We start from the raw sequence: 15,994 nt of genomic DNA, 5'->3' as shown, positions 1-15,994 counted from the left end.
TTTAGAGACAAGCACAGTTGATTTGTATGCATGCCATCTACAACTGAATTAAATGGTGACACAGAATGCAAAGGTACCACAACAAAGACATAACTGGTTAATGCAATGACAACTTTTTTGCTGCAATCACTAAATATAACCTCAAAGAGTGCAGACTTCTTAGATTATAGCAAGATTGGGCCCAATGCTGATATGAAGGGTATCTAAGCAGGATGCCTTAAAGTGTGACAGGAAACGTAAAAGGAATCTTTCGGTTAGCATCTAATTAGTGGTTATTTGAGTTACAGAAAACCACATTTTGGTTTAAATGTATCATTTAGTAGTCTTGCCATTTAGTCTTGTAAAAGAAATGTAGACTAACTATACTATATTAAAACCAACAAAATCTCTAACAGGGGTCAGTCACAGTTACTCACAGACAAGGTTCACAATTATTTCAACACAGGATGAATTGAGACAAATAAAAAAGGGTAGTTTTCATGTCAACTGGGGCTCCTTACAACTCAAGGTGTATGTACCCACCACAAACAAATAGGTTACTGCCGCCCCACTCCCCTTCTGCTGTTTTCAATATAAACTATAGCGCTTTACACAGGTCATCACATTTAGTAGGTATACCCTAATTTTCTGTGGTGTCACTTAAACAAAGCCCTGTTAGCACTGGTTAGCTGTCATAGCAGGTACACAGGTTTGTTTGTTTGTTTGTTTTTTCAGAAGTACAGAAAAGCAGGAACTTGCAGAACTGTGGCTGGGCCACCTTCCCCACCATGCTGCTGGAACTGTGTCCAAAACAAGTGCTGTCACCCATCCAGGAAAGAGCCTCAAGAGAAAGCATGTTTGCCAAATCTAGAATAATTAAGATTTTACTCCCATCAGCTTTGATCTGTTCTTCATAGCAAGTCAGTCTAAGCAACACAAGCCCACATCAGTGGTGTATCCACATGAGATCCTGTGACAAGTCTCCAAAGTCGCAAATGTAGGTGAGAGCAATCTCAGCAGGTTAGCATTATTTGTAGGTGTTAGGTTGAGGGGATCACTTTACTTTTGAGTTTTGAACTTTGTCCAAATAAATAAAAACGTGCTGCTGAAAAAGACAAGAAGGTACGGCTATAACCGAAGTGCGTGAGTGCTTTGTTCTGCTACAGCAACTATTAGAAGTTACGTGTTTTATAAGGCCTGGTTGATCCAGTTATAACTATGGAATTGCCTGAAGGCCGTCAAACGCGGACTATATCGTCAAACTTCACTGCACGGCTCCGTTCGCCCTCCATTCAATTTTCTCTTGCTCAAACGATTGATTTCTTTGGTAATGCGAGTCGTGGTGAAGCGGTTTTAACTAAAGAGTTAGCACTTCAAACATGAGTCAAAGAGTAGCAATGCTAGGGGCCAGTAGCCTGTATATGCTCACCAAGAGAAGTTAAAAAAGTTGTGCTCCGCCATAACTTCAGGAAAAAGTGGCCTCGGTGACATCATCATATTTGCAACGCATTCAAAGAAAAGAGGAATAATTCCAAGTCGGTAAAGATCCAGACACTGTATCAAATAACCCTGTATCCGGTAAATGTTGCATTAATGTAAGAGGGTAAGGTCATAGGCGGGTCTCCTTTTCGAACCACCCAAAATAAGAGAAGAAAACTTTTTTCTTCCTCTTCTTCTTTTTTTAATCTCCAATTCGTGGTAAAAGCGAAAAAATCCGTCTGTCCGTCGGACCCTCAAAGTGACACGACGAGGGATATTCTTCAAATCCAGCGAAGCACTTTCAAATTAAAACCTCCCCCCACAAAAAGTAGGTCCGCAGTGCTTCGCTTTGCAGCTCAATGTTTACGTTGTTCGGGAGAAGAAGGTGAAGCAGTTTAAGTTGGTGTCGTGCGTCCGGCTGACGCCACTGATTGAAACAGGACCTTGCAGTCATATCAAGAGTTGCAAGCATCATTCACACTGCGCAACTATAGCACAAACTAAGCCCTCCCACTTTACTGGTATTGTGGTTTTTTGTGCTCATAAAAGAGTATGATTACATCTGAATTTACTGGGTTCGCAATATCATTACATATAAGATACTTTGTAGCCATATTGTGCAGCTTACGCCACCCTCATACTATCGTGCGGAGAGCTCATACTTGCAAAAACATGTTTTTTCTTTTCCTCAAATGGTACTGCGCATGAAAATTTAACATGCATTGAAATTATTATTATTATTATTTTAAAGTAGTCGCAAAAGTATCTTTTGAAAAGCAAGCGAAAAGGCCCACTACCGGTTTGGTGTGAAGGAGTAATCCTCTCCAAGGGCACCATCATCTGGAGACTTTGGGGCAGTGCAATTTTGTAGACCTGGACATAATTTTATAGCCTTTTCACCTCTTAATGCTAAAATTCTTATACTTATGTGGCAAAAAGGACAATGAAGTCTTGTAGTATGCCATGCAGGCTGCAGCTATTAAAAAATGTAATCAATACAAAAAAAACAAATCTCACTTATAATGTGCAGCACAGAAATGCGTCATTGTTTTATTTCTATTAGATTTTATATGCTTTTCAAACATCCCAGCTGTTTTTTTGTTTTTTTTTAATCATCGAACACCGCCACTTCATCCTACCCAAAGTATTACATTATCACACTCACCATGTGTTCACCATCTCTGTTGCTTCCAGGTCTGGGTCCCCTGAGGTGTCCTAATCACAGATGGTTCATAAGGTCTTTTGAGCAAGCTGTAGTTGACACCATCTGAAAATAAAACACCACATTCCAGTCAGTGGTTGATTAAGCATCCTCGTGTTGTTTTCATATAGCACTAGCAGATTATTTTAGTCAAACAACAAAATCAAAAACCTACCATCCATAATCCAGTTCAACAGGAAACTCTACTTTCAGTTCTCATATGTAACTTTCAAACTAGGTCTTCTTTTCTGAAAATGACAGATATTCAACCAAACAAGTAACAGAAACACCGAATACTGTTTCTGTGAAGATGAGGGCAGGGCTTTGTCATTGTGGATCGTTTTAAGGTACCCCACTCCACATACAATAGGAACACAGTTTATCAGTCAGTGAGATATATTAAAATTCTCTTAATATGTGCAGAAATATGCTTTACAGGTGGTTATATTTTGCCAGATCGTCAGTAAACATTTTGAGCTGCAAAATTAAGACTAGAAAGGAGAGAAATTGCCACCCTGAAGGCAAACAACCAAAGCCACCTTAAGACTGAAATGAATGCATTTCCCACTTATTGATTTGGCACAGCACTCAGACCAGTTAGCTGAGATGCTTGCAGCTCCCACAGATTGTCTCTCTATCAGTTATCCTGTATTCAAAATGTGATGCAATTAGGAGTTTTTAAAGAGCTGGGGTTGTGCAAATGAGAAATCACCAGCTTGAAACACATACCCTTGTACTCTTTATCATAATCAGTGTTACAGGTTTATTGACAGTAACATTCATATCCCAGATCCTTACAAGTTTTCAGAAATACATGTTAATGTTCATTTCTTAACTTTGGGCACTCACAAACACAACAGATTGCCTGTAAACAGTAAATTCAGATATGCTTAATAAGAGGAAAAACATTAGTGTAATGTAACATTTTTAACATATTTATTATTCACCGGGCTATTCTCTTAATTGACCTAATAACGCAAAATAATTTCAGATAAATCCAGTGTTGCTTGATTGCTCTGTCAGAGATTATGACAACAATACTCCAGTCTTTGCCAATTTATGTCAAACACGTTTAAACATTTTCAACTGACTGGATTAACAAGATAAATGTCTAAATTGCTTATTGTATTAATTTTGTAAACAAAGCTGCTTCTGAAATCTTTCTCAGCTAATTTGTGTTAAATCAAATTGCTCAAGTCTCTATGATAGGGGCATACATGTACAGCCAACATTTTTATTAAATATTGTGAGATCAAAGGCTGTACTTGTTATGATTTTTTACTTAGATGTGGCCTATGGGGACATGCAGACCAACCAGTTTTTAACTTGCTCAGTCCTATAGGCAAATTAACCTCAGTAAACTGAAGCAAGATGATAAATAAAAACTGTCACGTAGAAACCTTTTCAGTTTCCAGATTAAATGTGAAGAACTGTGAGTATTTTGTATGGGCAAGCCTACTGTATCCATGCTGTGACTCTCACATGTGGTTAATTTTTGAAGAACGTATTATTAATAGTTAATAAAAGCGCTGTGTTGTCCTCTTGTGTGAGGAGTGTAGTGCAGGTAAAGCGAAGACTATAACATTCTCTAGCGTTTGTTTTAATAAGAAGCTTTTAAATGTTGAACATGAAGAGGGGGGAAAAATAAGGTCAGTCGATTAAGGGAAAAGGGACCGTTCTAAAGCCACGATTGGCTGATTCGCAGAGGCGGTGTCCAGAGCCTCTCATGTCTGATTGGCCGCTCGCAGAGTAGTCGACCAATGACTGTGCGAGCTTTTAATGGATACGTTGAATGACAATTCAGGAACTCCTGCTCGCACCGCATGTAGCGCAAAGAAGGAGGCGTAAACACTGACATAGCTAGGTAGCCATCAAGGTAAGCGATAAAACGACATTAAAATACTTTCATCAATTTACGTTGTATCTCTTTTAACTTTGAAATGAAGGCATGTTAAGATTGATGTTAACCGTTACTTGAGCGTTTAAACGAATTTTCTTTATTTTTTAAATACGCACTGGTTTAGTTTAGACTCATTAACGGAGCGTCGGGATCTTGGTCAGGCCCGCTAATGCTAGCTCGTCACAACGACTTTGGTGTTTGCTCCCTGCGCGGGAAATTTTATACTTATGGTAAATTTACTCAAATGCCCGCGAAAACAATGTATTGTGAAAATGTATAGCTGTAACAGTGGGTGAGACACTTTTCTATATGGGGAAAGAGGACTGATCGTCGACTGAACCGTGCTTCTTGATCGTGGTCGTGAGGTGGTGTTCTAGCATGTGCTAGCCAGCAGCATTGGTGTCTCGCGAGTACGCAGAAAAATCAACGTGACTAGGCCCGTGTTAGCGTAGCTTCAACCTTTGGTATTTGATTTCTGTTTTGGAAGCGCAAAATATTTCTGAAACATGTAGTCAGATATGTACATTTAACAGACATACAGTTATTTTTTTTAAACGACTCGGGATATCGTGCTATTGTTTGTACCTCGAGTTTGCTGGTATCATTGAAGGCGTTAAATCAACAAATCAACGATGCGACATGCTGGCCTGTAAGTAAGCATGCTTTCGTGGTTATTTACGTAGCAGTCAACAGTGGGTGGCATTAAATTGATTGTTTTAACGAGGATTACTTCATCACGGCTTTCTCCATCAAATTGAGGCGCTTTGGGTGTCCCCATGTGGCCCGTAGATGAACGTTATACGAAATTTTAGAAGGCGTTTAGTGACGAAAGTTGAAGTGGGACGGACACTTGGATGGACAGTAAAGCAAAAAGGAAACACGTTTCACTGTATGCAAAGTCAATAAAATCTATCTGAGTCATTTTGTGTCCCCAGGTCTTCTTTTCGGTGGGTAATACGGGAGAATTGATTGCTCATTAACTCATATTCTTCCTGATTTGAATGTCTTCAGCACTATCAGCAAACAGAAGTTTGACCTAGGGCAATTACAGCATGATCTCGCTGAGGAAGCCTTGTAAGTTAGCTTAGTAGTTCAGTGTAGTCTGGTGGTCAGTTATGATAGACTAGAGCTTGGAAGAAGAAAAAAACAAAAACTATTGTTTGATTTTAGATTAGACCCCACCCCCATAGTCATTATACTAGAATGACTCCTGTAGTAACTGTTTCAGTTGTGTGGTAAAGTTGTTTGACTCTGGCATAAGCAATTTCAAACATGAGACAATAAGAGTTAGCCTACTTTGTCCACCCTTGAAAATCATTATTTTTGTTATATTCGTGTACTTTTTGATGTTAGGTATTTATGGCAGAATTTTTTTTGTTTAGCCTTAAATTGTTTCATCAATTAAATTGCAAGATTTTTTTTGATAATATAAATGTGAAATAGTGGTCTGCACATAGAGATGGACTTAGATTAATGTGCAGATTTCACATTTAAACTTCATTCTAAACTTAAACTGTCATCTATAGAATGTAACACAAACTGGTATCCAAATTTAGCACCAGTAAAGGGCATTTCTTTCATCTACAATGTCCATACATGTACCTCTCAGAGGTTAGACTTAAGTTGGACTTGATGGTCACATCAAAACTGGAAGTTTGGAGAGTGCCAAAGATCATAGCCACATTCTCCAAGGGGGAAAGGGGGGGTCTTTGTTGAAATTGACACAAAAGCTAAAGCGAACAACTGAAAAACAGCTGAAAGTCAGTGTTCATAAGGATCATTGAGTACATGAAACGATGTGTTAACTAATTTCTGTTCTGTTTTTTCTTCAAGGTAATGGAGATGAGCAGCAACAGTGAGTGCTTTGGATGTGGCCGCTCTGGACATTGGGTCAAGCACTGCCCTAATGCCAGTGGTTCGCGTGGCCGTGGCAGGGGACGAGGACGAGGCAAGGGTACTATACTATTCTTGCCACACCCAATATAAACTGGATTTAGTTATAGAAGGCATGGGTGAAAATGAAAGGAAAAGGTCGATTCTTGTAGTTTTCTGCTTTGCTTATCTATCTGTGTCATTACAGAGCTGTTCTGTTATCGGTGTGGAGACCAAGGACACATGGCCAGGGACTGTGACCAAACTGAGGATGGTGTGAATTCCAATTGTTTATCTTCAGTTTTACTTGGTACCAATCTTTCCCAGAAATGTTTTTTTTTTTAATCATTTTTTTTCCCCCCTGATCAGCGTGCTACAACTGCCACAGGAGTGGTCACATTTCCCGGGACTGCAAGGAGCCCAAAAAGGAGAGAGAGCAGCTCTGCTACACTTGCGGGAAAGCTGGTCACATGGCCCGTGACTGCGATCACGCCAATGAGCAGAAGTGCTACTCCTGCGGTGGGTTTGGCCACATCCAGAAGCTGTGCGATAAGGTGAAATGTTACAGGTAAATATGGTTCTGTTTGGAGAAGCAAGCCTGGTGCTACAGTTTGACCAAATTTCTACTATTTTGAAGCCCTCCAATTCTAATCTTTAGGTATACTTCTGTGTTAATTTTACAGCCTGCTTTTATCACACTCACCACATTCTTTCTTTTTCAGGTGTGGTGAGATTGGTCACGTTGCTGTACACTGCAGTAAAGCAAGCGAGACTAACTGCTACAACTGCGGGAAGGCAGGCCACCTGGCAAAAGAGTGCACCATTGAAGCCACCGCATAATCAGTGCCCTCTGTTGCCCCTCCTTTTTTCAGATTGATGGTTGGTTGTATTATTTTCTCTGAATCCTCTTCACTGGCCAAAGGTTGGCTAACAGAGGCTAGTCCCAGGCCAGTGAGCCTCTCGACATGTAATACAAAGAAAGGGGTGAAAAAAATATCTTTCTGCATTCAATACAAAAAATGTTTTAGTTTGGTAGCGGTGTTATGTATAATGCTTTGTTAAAGAACCCCCCTTTCCAAGCCACTGGTGACCAGAGATGATGAATAAACGGGACTAAACATATGGGAATCTATAGGACCTCTGAGCTTGTGGAAGTGTATCTCAGTAAAATGAGATAGAAGAAGGGAGTAAATGGAAACCAAACTTCCATGTATGGTCATTTTGGTTTGTTTTAGTGGGATATGAGTTGGCCAAGAGAGTATGACATGGAAACAGTTCATAACATGATGCATTTCAGCCCTACAGCAGCTAAGTGGGCGATAACAAACTACATGTTATATTACTAAGATACAAAAATTTTGGAGTTGTTAAAAGAAACATGCTCTTTTATAGAAATCTGTTTACAATTTAAGTAACACGGTAGTCCAAGGCAGACTTTTCCTTTTAAAATGGCTTTGGAATTTTTTTTTTTTTACCTTGGCAAAACTTAACATCAACAGTTGTCAGAACGGCAGAATTAGGAGTTATTTGGGAATGAAAAATGTTTTCACAGAAAATCAAAAATGTTATTTTTGTACAATATCACTTAGACTACTGTATAAATACCATTTGCTTGTACTCAGTTTTTAAGTCGGAAGGAAAGTGCAACTGAAGTCCTAGAAAATAGAAATGTAATTTTAAACTATCAATAAAGCTGGAGGAGCACGGGGAGGATCTTCTTGTCTGATTTCTTTTGCAATACACGCAGCATGTTCCACATCTCGTTTTGTCACGCTTTATCTTTACAGATGCTTCTGTTCTCAACTCGTCTGAACATCTTGCGCAAGAAGTGGGACGCTGATAACTTTTGAGCTGCTGCTTGTGTCCTAGAAGTTCAAATAAAGGATTATCTGCTATATAACCTACAGATTATTGTGGGATTAAACAACATGCAAGGCTGGATCTTGTATTTTATATTAATCTAGACATTTTGTTAGTCTGCAGTTGCAAAACATCTGCAGTATTGTATTCAGAAAATTGCGTGTTTAACATGAGCAGACATATTTATTCCACTAAGAAATGGTTAAACACTCTCACTGGATGGGTCGCTTTTGCCTATCAGGCTTCCTGCAGCACATTCCTGGCAATTTTTGGACTCGACGTACTCCTGCATGTGACATCAGCAACTAAACCGAGCTATTTGTGTTTGTCATTGCTAAATAAGATTCATCCGCATCCATTTTGAGCTCTCTGCTGTACATATACTTGATCCGGAATGATAAGGAGCGGTGATCAATGAGTTCTCCTATTTTGTCTTTGCTCTGCGGCCTCTGTGATCCATGCGTGTCTTGTGCGTACAAGAAATGGAAAGCTCCACCTCGGTGTCTAAAATGGCAGCGGGGGTTGCGGTGCAGATGCAGCTCCTTCCGGCAGAGATGCCGCAAAAGACCCTCCTACTCCTCATATGTCGTCATCGGGTCTCAACCAGTCAAATTATAGGCGAGAAAATATATGAGAGAAAACAAGCCCAACCAGCCAGCCAGCCAGCGCGGCCGGTGCGAGCCGGCTCACGCTTCATTAAGGGGTTTAGATTTACACATTATTGTCTATTTTGTTTTTTCTTCATTAACCCGGTGGGTAAGTAAAGGAGATGAGGGGACTCCTGCCGTTTTACCGGGGTTTGTACGCCCTGAGTAACCGCCAAGCCAGTCGTAAAGCTGGGATTGTCGGTTCTCGGTGCGGGCTTTGCGGAACTCAGTCTAATAGCAAGGTACGGTTCGAGCTGTTGCTGTTGCTTCGGGCACAGGCAAACTACATGTCGTTGACACTGATAACAAGGCGGTACTTTGTTTGTTGTTCTCTCGCATTGTTTTTTTGTTACAATGTATCATATCGACGTGGCGTGCGGGGTTGCTCGCAACTTTCTCAGCTGTGGATGCGCTCAGGGATGAAACAACAGAGGCGCTGACATCAGGGGCAGCAGCAGATGTAGCTCGCTGTATTTTTGCCCCCCCCCCTCCCACCATGAGAAAAACAACCACTGATACACTGTGTTCTTTCTTTGTTTTAATTAGTCCCAGCTCCAGGGGGGAAAGAATTTAGAGGTTTGGGATATTGTAAGATTGATTGTAATATGCTAACAGGCCTGTGTACTGCTGTGTCACCATAGCAGTTCTCACTATAGATTCCTGTCTCCCATGTTGACGTCAAATAGAAACCAGTTGTTATCATTCTTACACGATGATAATGATGATTGCCTACAAAGAATTTAAGTTATGTAAAATGATAAATGATCAGTGTCATTGGAAATGTCATACTGTGCAGAGTAATAGATTATCCTTTTTAAAACATCATTCAAACCCATTGGTTATTCAGTGAACCCTTATTCTACTTAATTTGCCTGCTATTAATCACTCATGTTGTTTCCCCGCTTAAAAAAAGTTCTTATTTGTTTGGCTGATCAGTGTGTGTCTGTCCTTCCCTTCTGCAGCCACAGCCAAGGTTTGGGCTGTTGTTTGACATTGATGGCGTGCTTGTCAGAGGGAGGATGCCAATCCCTGCAGCAACAAAAGCATTTGAGAAGTTGGTCGACTCTCAGGGACGGTTTGTGGTGCCAGTCGTTTTTGTCACAAATGCAGGGAATTGCCTCAGACAAACAAAAGCGGACCAGCTCTCTCACATACTGGGAGTGCCTGTGAGTTTTAAATTCCTGTGCAAGTTTTAATGGTGTTAAGGGTGTATCCCCTGCTCTTTGGTGTGTGCATGCAGTGCATTCAAAACCTTTTCAGTTTCCCCTTATTTAAAAAAGAAATAATAATTTGCTAGGAAAATAAGAAATGGATGCATAGTTTTATTGAAAGATGCACAATGTACAAACTCTGTACAAACACATGTGTTTGTACAGAGTTTGTACAAGCTTTAAAGTCAATATTTGCTATCGCCACCTTTGTTTGTTTTTTCAACATAGGCTGAAGACTGAAAATTGTCCATTTGCTAACCTGTAGATATAAAACACTAGTTCATCTCTTGAGTTCGGTCCTTTTTTTTTAATGCTTGAATGAATGACAACAACAATTATTATTTTGGAAATGTTCAGGTAAAAGGACTGGACTGAAAATGAGTAAAAACGAAGTCAGTGTTCAAAGTAAAACTTTGAAAGACTTTTGGAAAGCCTGGAGCACTATTGCTCGAGACCACTTTAAAAATTTACAAGAAAATCTGTCTCTTTGGAAGCAAAATGTAAAGAAATGGGTGGTGGCTTGAGACTTGTGCACAGTACTGAAACTGAAGTTGTTACGTTTTATCTCTGATTATTTTTGGATAATTTGGTCTCACCTGACTCCTTTGCTATTAACCTCACTACAACTGTGCTATTTTCAGATCACACAAGACCAAGTTATCATGTCCCATAGTCCCCTGAGGATGTTTAAGAAGTTCCATGACAAGTGTGTCTTGGTGTCAGGACAAGGACCTGTCCTGGAAATTGCTAAAAAGTATCCTAGAAATCTGCTTTGTTTAAATTTACAATATAATTTATATATTTACATTTAAACTTGAGTATTACTTCTTCATTTCTCCTTAACGTTCTGTCTTTAGTGTGGGCTTTAAGAATGTAATCAGTATTGATATGCTTAGAGAATCGTACCCATTGCTGGACATGGTGGATCACAACAGGAGACCAAAATTGCCGGTGAGATTTTACAATCTGGTGCACAAACATGATGTTGGAGATATGTATAATATAATGTCATGACTTTAATTTCCCTTCTTTCAATTTAGTCCAATCCTGTTGTCAGCCTTCCTAAAATTGAAGGTAAAAACAGTTGGCTCTTCTCAAATTAAACGTTTATCTTTTGTCATTGACATGGTACACTTACTAACATCTGCTTTGATAGTTTTGAAATTCTTGCAATTTTGATGAACGCTGTTCTAATCTTTGAATTCCACACACAGCTGTGGTTCTGTTCGGCGAGCCGATCCGATGGGAAACCAACCTGCAGCTGATAGTTGACGTTCTGTTGACCAATGGTAACCTCAGTAGTAGTCACCAAACCCAAAACACTCCTCACCTTCACCTGCTGGCCTGCAACATGGACCTCATGTGGATGGCTGAGGCACATTCTCCTCGGTAAACGTTACAAAAATCTGTCTTTTTATATAAAATGTTTTCAAAAAATTGTACTTAAGAAACTAAAAGAGTCTTTCAAGTAATCAAATCAGTGTACTGACATATCTGTCTTCCACCATCTCATTTTGTTCCAGGTTTGGCCATGGAACATTTCTTGTGTGCCTAGAGAACATCTACAAGAAGATAACCGGCAAAGATCTGAAGTATGAGGCTCTTATGGGAAAACCCAGTGAGCTGACTTACCATTTTGCAGAGTACCTCATCAGAAGCCAGGCCATGCAGAGGCAGTGGGAACTTCCCGTTACTTCCCTATATGCTATAGGGTGAGACACCAGCTTTTAACTCTGTTTTGCATTTATACTTAACATAAGACCAGAACTCACTTATCATGATGTCTGATAGACAGATAGGCTATCAAAAGAAAAAGATTTTACTGAAATGTTGCTCAATAATTTAATGAGAAAACTGTTCGCTTTTAAATGCTTACGTGTGTTAGTTAGCATGTCATTCTGTCGTGCTTTAATTTGGGGACTTGCATGTTTCACTTCAGCTTTTTTTTTTTAGCTGATTGTTTGTTCTAATTCATATGACTTGCACTCAACACCAGGAAAAAACCACACACACATTTCAACATGTACTGATATATAGGTCAACTTCATGCATGCTGCCTGGGGCACAGAGTAATACCCTTTTCTTCTGCATTTTTAGGGATAACCTCATGACTGACATCTATGGAGCCAATCTGTACAACCGCTACCTGGAGGAGAGAGTTGCGAGAAAAAACCCCAAAGCTGTTGCTAAGATGGTGTCTGCCACTGGGTCCACCACGGCGGTGCCCAGGGAGGAAGAGATTGACAGCCTGTGGGAAAGCGAGCTCGCTCTGCCCTCTGCTACTTCCTGTAAGTCTGTCCTAGTCTGTACAGGGGTGTATAACCCCAACGCAGAGGTGCCGTCTGATGCAAATCACTGCATCAAGGAGACTGTGTTCCACGGGCACCGGGACTTCATATTTGACCCTGGTCTCGTGGAGCCAGGCCATATCGTGCAGGATGTGGCAGAAGCTGTTGATCTCATCTTTGAGCAAGAAAAGTTTGTGCCTCAGTAGTATTTTGAGCCAACAGGCTTCGTGTGGTCATGGAGATCCAAGCAGGGGGAAAGGGAGGGAAAGCGAGCATTAAACTGGTAGTACCACTTCATGTTCAGACCTCTAGAAGCCTAACACTGTGGACTTTGTTTAAAAACCTGACAGGGCATTGACATAATATAGGTCATCTACAATTTTAACAATAAAGATAAAGAGATAAAGAGATTTCAGAGGGGAAAAAAAATTAAATAACTGTTGTTGTTTTTCTGATAGTCATTACCTGTTTCTTTTTTTTTTCCAATAAGGAAATGTGTAAGAACTGCCTTATTTGACCTTATTAAGTATCTTTGTTAGATAAAACTACTGTTCTAGATTGTTACAAACCCTGAAGCCATCCTATATTTATTTACAAGCTAATGACAGTGTTTTTAAGAAGCATATTAACATTTAATCTTTATTCTTACGGGACCTTTTATTGCATTTTTAGCTATTTGTTTACCCATTTGTCATGGTAAATCTATGCATGAATATAAGAGTAATTCTTGTATCTTTAAAACAACTGTTTCATGTGCAATTTCTTTCCTCTAATAGCACTGTCTTTACAGTTTCAGTTTTGACAGCCTTGACCAGTTTTTGCACAGATCAGCCTTTCATCTTTGTGTTACCATATCACTCTTCCATAACATGGTTGTTATAATTTAGAAGGTCATTCTTAGTATAACTGACAGACCACTTGTAAGACAAATTTATACGTGTATACTGTATGTAAATACTGCTCAGAAAACTAGGAGAACAGTTTTTAACTTTGCTTTTTGGTGTAATTTTGAATCTAGCACACGAGGGGGTTGATGATTTCGGTTTTCAATGAGTCATTTAATTTTGCTCTCAAGATGTTACGCAGTGTCTGTTAGTATATGTGTGTATGTTTCAAATTGAATATTTAAAGAGCCGATATGTGTTTTTATAGCGTTCGCTTAATTTTTTGAGCAGACCGATAAATGTGTTAGGGTCAGAGTAAGGTTAGGGTAACTGTGATGAACAACTTTCGCACAAGTCAGAAAATGTTCTGGTGCATTTAAAAATGTCAAATGTTTAAAGATTTCTCTGATTAAAAGCAAACAGCATTATAAGAAAACAAAGCAACAAAATGTGTCTCCCCGAGGAATTCTTGTTTGCTGAATCATGAAAGATTTTGCCCTTGTTTTGTTGGAGAAGCTAAAAGCTGAAATGCATTGGTTTGGACTTGGACCTACATGCGGTGGTCAAAGGAGCAAAGAGTTCAAATGATTTGTAAATTGCACAACTGGGTGATAATGACTAAAGAAGCTGAAATACTGAAAGGTATAGTATATTCCACTAAAACATGACTGCAAAGAAAGTTCAATATTGACCAGATGACTTAAAAAAAAACAAACCTGACTTTTGATGCATCATCTACAAAATAACCAAAATGTTCAGAGTTTAATCCTTCAGGATTTAAAGGACAATTAAGGGTCTGTTATAGTTTAAGATGTGAAAACATGAATAAAAGAGTGAAAAGTCAAGGACAAGACACTTAACAGCAGGGGATTTTTATTTATTAAAGAAAAATGATTAAGGCAAGCAAGCCAATGGCTACTATTACCTGCATTTTATTTCAAAAAGCCAGGATATTTTAGGGTACCCTTTAATCTTTAAGAGTAACTCTAGTGGACTAAGATCACTCAGGTAGCCTTTATCTTTATATTGTGCTTCTTGTGCAACGCATCCAAAACTTGTGGCAGCAACTCCATGTTGAGAAGCGGCCTATCTAGATCGTCCGTATGACCGAGAGACTCTGAGTCCACACTGACCTCTGATAGTCCAGTGTGCAGTCTCTTCCTGTGTTTGGGCTTCAGTGAACGTAAGGAGTCGGCCTCGAATCCTGAGTGTCTCTCATCTATATCCAGAGTGAAATTGGAATTTCTGGCCAGACTCAAGCTCCACAGAAGCAGAGCAATGAGACAGCATAGCGCTACTCCTATTATGATGTTGTATATCCCATTAGTGCAGTTTGCAACAGCGCAGTGTGAAAAGTAGTCGTCACTAAGTTCGGTGATGGCTTTGTTAGCCACAGAGCTTGGACTGAAGCAAACGGGCTCCTTCAAAACAATAGCCCTGTTCTTCAGCAACCAGTTCCTCAGGTAGTGAATTTGACAATCACAGTGGAAAGGGTTCTTGGACAGGGAAACCTTGTTCAGCCCAGTATATCTGTCAAACAGGCCTGGAGACACCGAGGTGAGCCGGTTGTTCTGCAAATGGAGCTCTGTGGTGTGGGAGGGCAGATTAGGCACCTCCACGAGGTTTAAAGCGCTGCAGTTAACTACCAGTCCAGCAGGCCCGAGGGTTGAACAGTGGCAAGGCTTAATGATACTGTGTGTTACCAGGACGTGGAAGAACACTAAGCTCAAACTGAAGATCATCCTATAGGATCAGAAAAAGATTGAAGTACAATAAAACTGCTTAATGTGAAAATGTCTCATGTAAAATGGTTTAGAAGATGCTATAGAGACCAAAATTTTAATGTGTATGAGTGAAATAATGTGTAAGGTGAATTCAATTGTTCATGGATAGCCTGAAGTTTTAGAAAAAAATATTAAGGAATAACCTCCCATTAAATATAGATATATTTACAATTTACAAACCTTCCAGAGTGCCAGTCATCTTTAAATATCATCATACTGCCACCGTCCTAGTCCAGTGCAAAATCTGAGCCCGAGAATATTTCAGAAATGCTCCCCATGTCGAGGTATCCCCGTTTTGTAACGGATGTGCTGCTAAGCTCACAATAATCACGCGCGTAATACAGAACGGCATCAGTTTGAGGATTCCACCAATGACAAACGGTTATAGCGCCTACGACATGAAGGAAATCCATCTGCTTAAAAGAGATAAGAGTTTATCTACTAAAATAGTGGCGAGGCCATCTGAAACTCTTCCACAGAGTGTTTATTACTAGCGTCCACGGTGATGCTGAGGGCACGAGGGTTATTTTGCGGCAAATTACAGCTCTGAGCATGAAAAGCTTTGTGAGGATTAGAATGCACATAAGAAATTTTTTGGAAACCTAACACTGTTTGAGCTCGAGGGCAAGGAGAAAACGCTTCTTAATGGAAATGTTGAGCTACAAAGCAGAATGGACAGTGAGAGTGAGAGTGTCACATTCAGATTTACAAAACTGGTTTAAAGCTGAAAGGTAAGTGTAGGCACAACCATTTTCACAGGCTGATCTTTGTGAGAACTGTATACTTTTCACCCATAGGTGGTGTCATGGCACAGATTTTCAGATCTCATGTCATTTTTATTCATGTCCTCTAGTGGAAACACCGAAACACTAGTGGAAAGTGGGAGATA

At 39.8% G+C, this 15,994-nt stretch overlaps 4 protein-coding genes across 9 annotated transcripts in view; 2 read left to right on the top strand and 2 right to left on the bottom strand.

Annotated features, from left to right (window-relative positions):
* The window catches only part of raf1a (Raf-1 proto-oncogene, serine/threonine kinase a), a 15,675-nt gene extending 10,512 nt beyond the window's left edge, over positions 1–5,163 (bottom strand). For 2 of the 5 annotated variants that reach the window (XM_084917428.1, XM_084917429.1), the window contains exon 1: positions 1,409–1,933. The gene's annotated coding sequence lies outside the window, so the exon portion shown is untranslated. Of the gene's footprint in view, positions 1–1,408; positions 1,936–2,623; positions 2,726–2,834; positions 2,908–5,144 lie in introns of those variants that run through there. The other 3 variants (XM_084917426.1, XM_084917427.1, XM_084917424.1) reach the window with 3 other exon arrangements.
* cnbpa (CCHC-type zinc finger, nucleic acid binding protein a) lies at positions 4,429–8,139 on the top strand. Of its 2 annotated transcripts, none has more exons than XM_084917435.1 (5): positions 4,429–4,535; positions 6,393–6,507; positions 6,640–6,705; positions 6,801–6,999; positions 7,154–8,139. In XM_084917435.1, exons 2-5 carry the CDS (start codon positions 6,396–6,398, stop codon positions 7,269–7,271), a joined length of 495 nt encoding a protein of 164 aa, XP_084773561.1. In that variant the 5' UTR covers positions 4,429–4,535; positions 6,393–6,395; the 3' UTR covers positions 7,272–8,139. The 2 variants fall into 2 exon arrangements, with proteins under 2 accessions (XP_084773561.1, XP_084773560.1); XM_084917434.1 differs by having other exon boundaries at positions 6,393–6,513.
* Positions 8,140–8,912: 773 nt separating this feature from the next.
* LOC146364574 (haloacid dehalogenase-like hydrolase domain-containing 5) lies at positions 8,913–12,824 on the top strand. The gene is made up of 8 exons (XM_084917431.1): positions 8,913–9,180; positions 9,901–10,104; positions 10,791–10,903; positions 11,007–11,100; positions 11,190–11,223; positions 11,364–11,538; positions 11,673–11,861; positions 12,247–12,824. Exons 1-8 carry the CDS (start codon positions 9,061–9,063, stop codon positions 12,641–12,643), a joined length of 1,326 nt encoding a protein of 441 aa, XP_084773557.1. The 5' UTR covers positions 8,913–9,060; the 3' UTR covers positions 12,644–12,824.
* Positions 12,825–14,168: 1,344 nt separating this feature from the next.
* On the bottom strand, positions 14,169–15,994 carry gp9 (glycoprotein IX platelet). The gene is made up of 2 exons (XM_084917420.1): positions 15,286–15,994; positions 14,169–15,064 (listed from the first exon to the last, which is right to left on the bottom strand). Exons 1-2 carry the CDS (start codon positions 15,318–15,320, stop codon positions 14,326–14,328), a joined length of 774 nt encoding a protein of 257 aa, XP_084773546.1. The 5' UTR covers positions 15,321–15,994; the 3' UTR covers positions 14,169–14,325.

This window comes from Perissodus microlepis, chromosome 20 (genome assembly GCF_051167445.1).
Source record: "Perissodus microlepis isolate ML-2025 ecotype Zambia chromosome 20, ASM5116744v1, whole genome shotgun sequence".
In the NCBI taxonomy this organism is placed as follows: domain Eukaryota; kingdom Metazoa; phylum Chordata; class Actinopteri; order Cichliformes; family Cichlidae; genus Perissodus; species Perissodus microlepis.
Note: the sequence above shows the minus strand (reverse complement) of the source record. Positions and strands in the feature narration are given on the sequence as shown.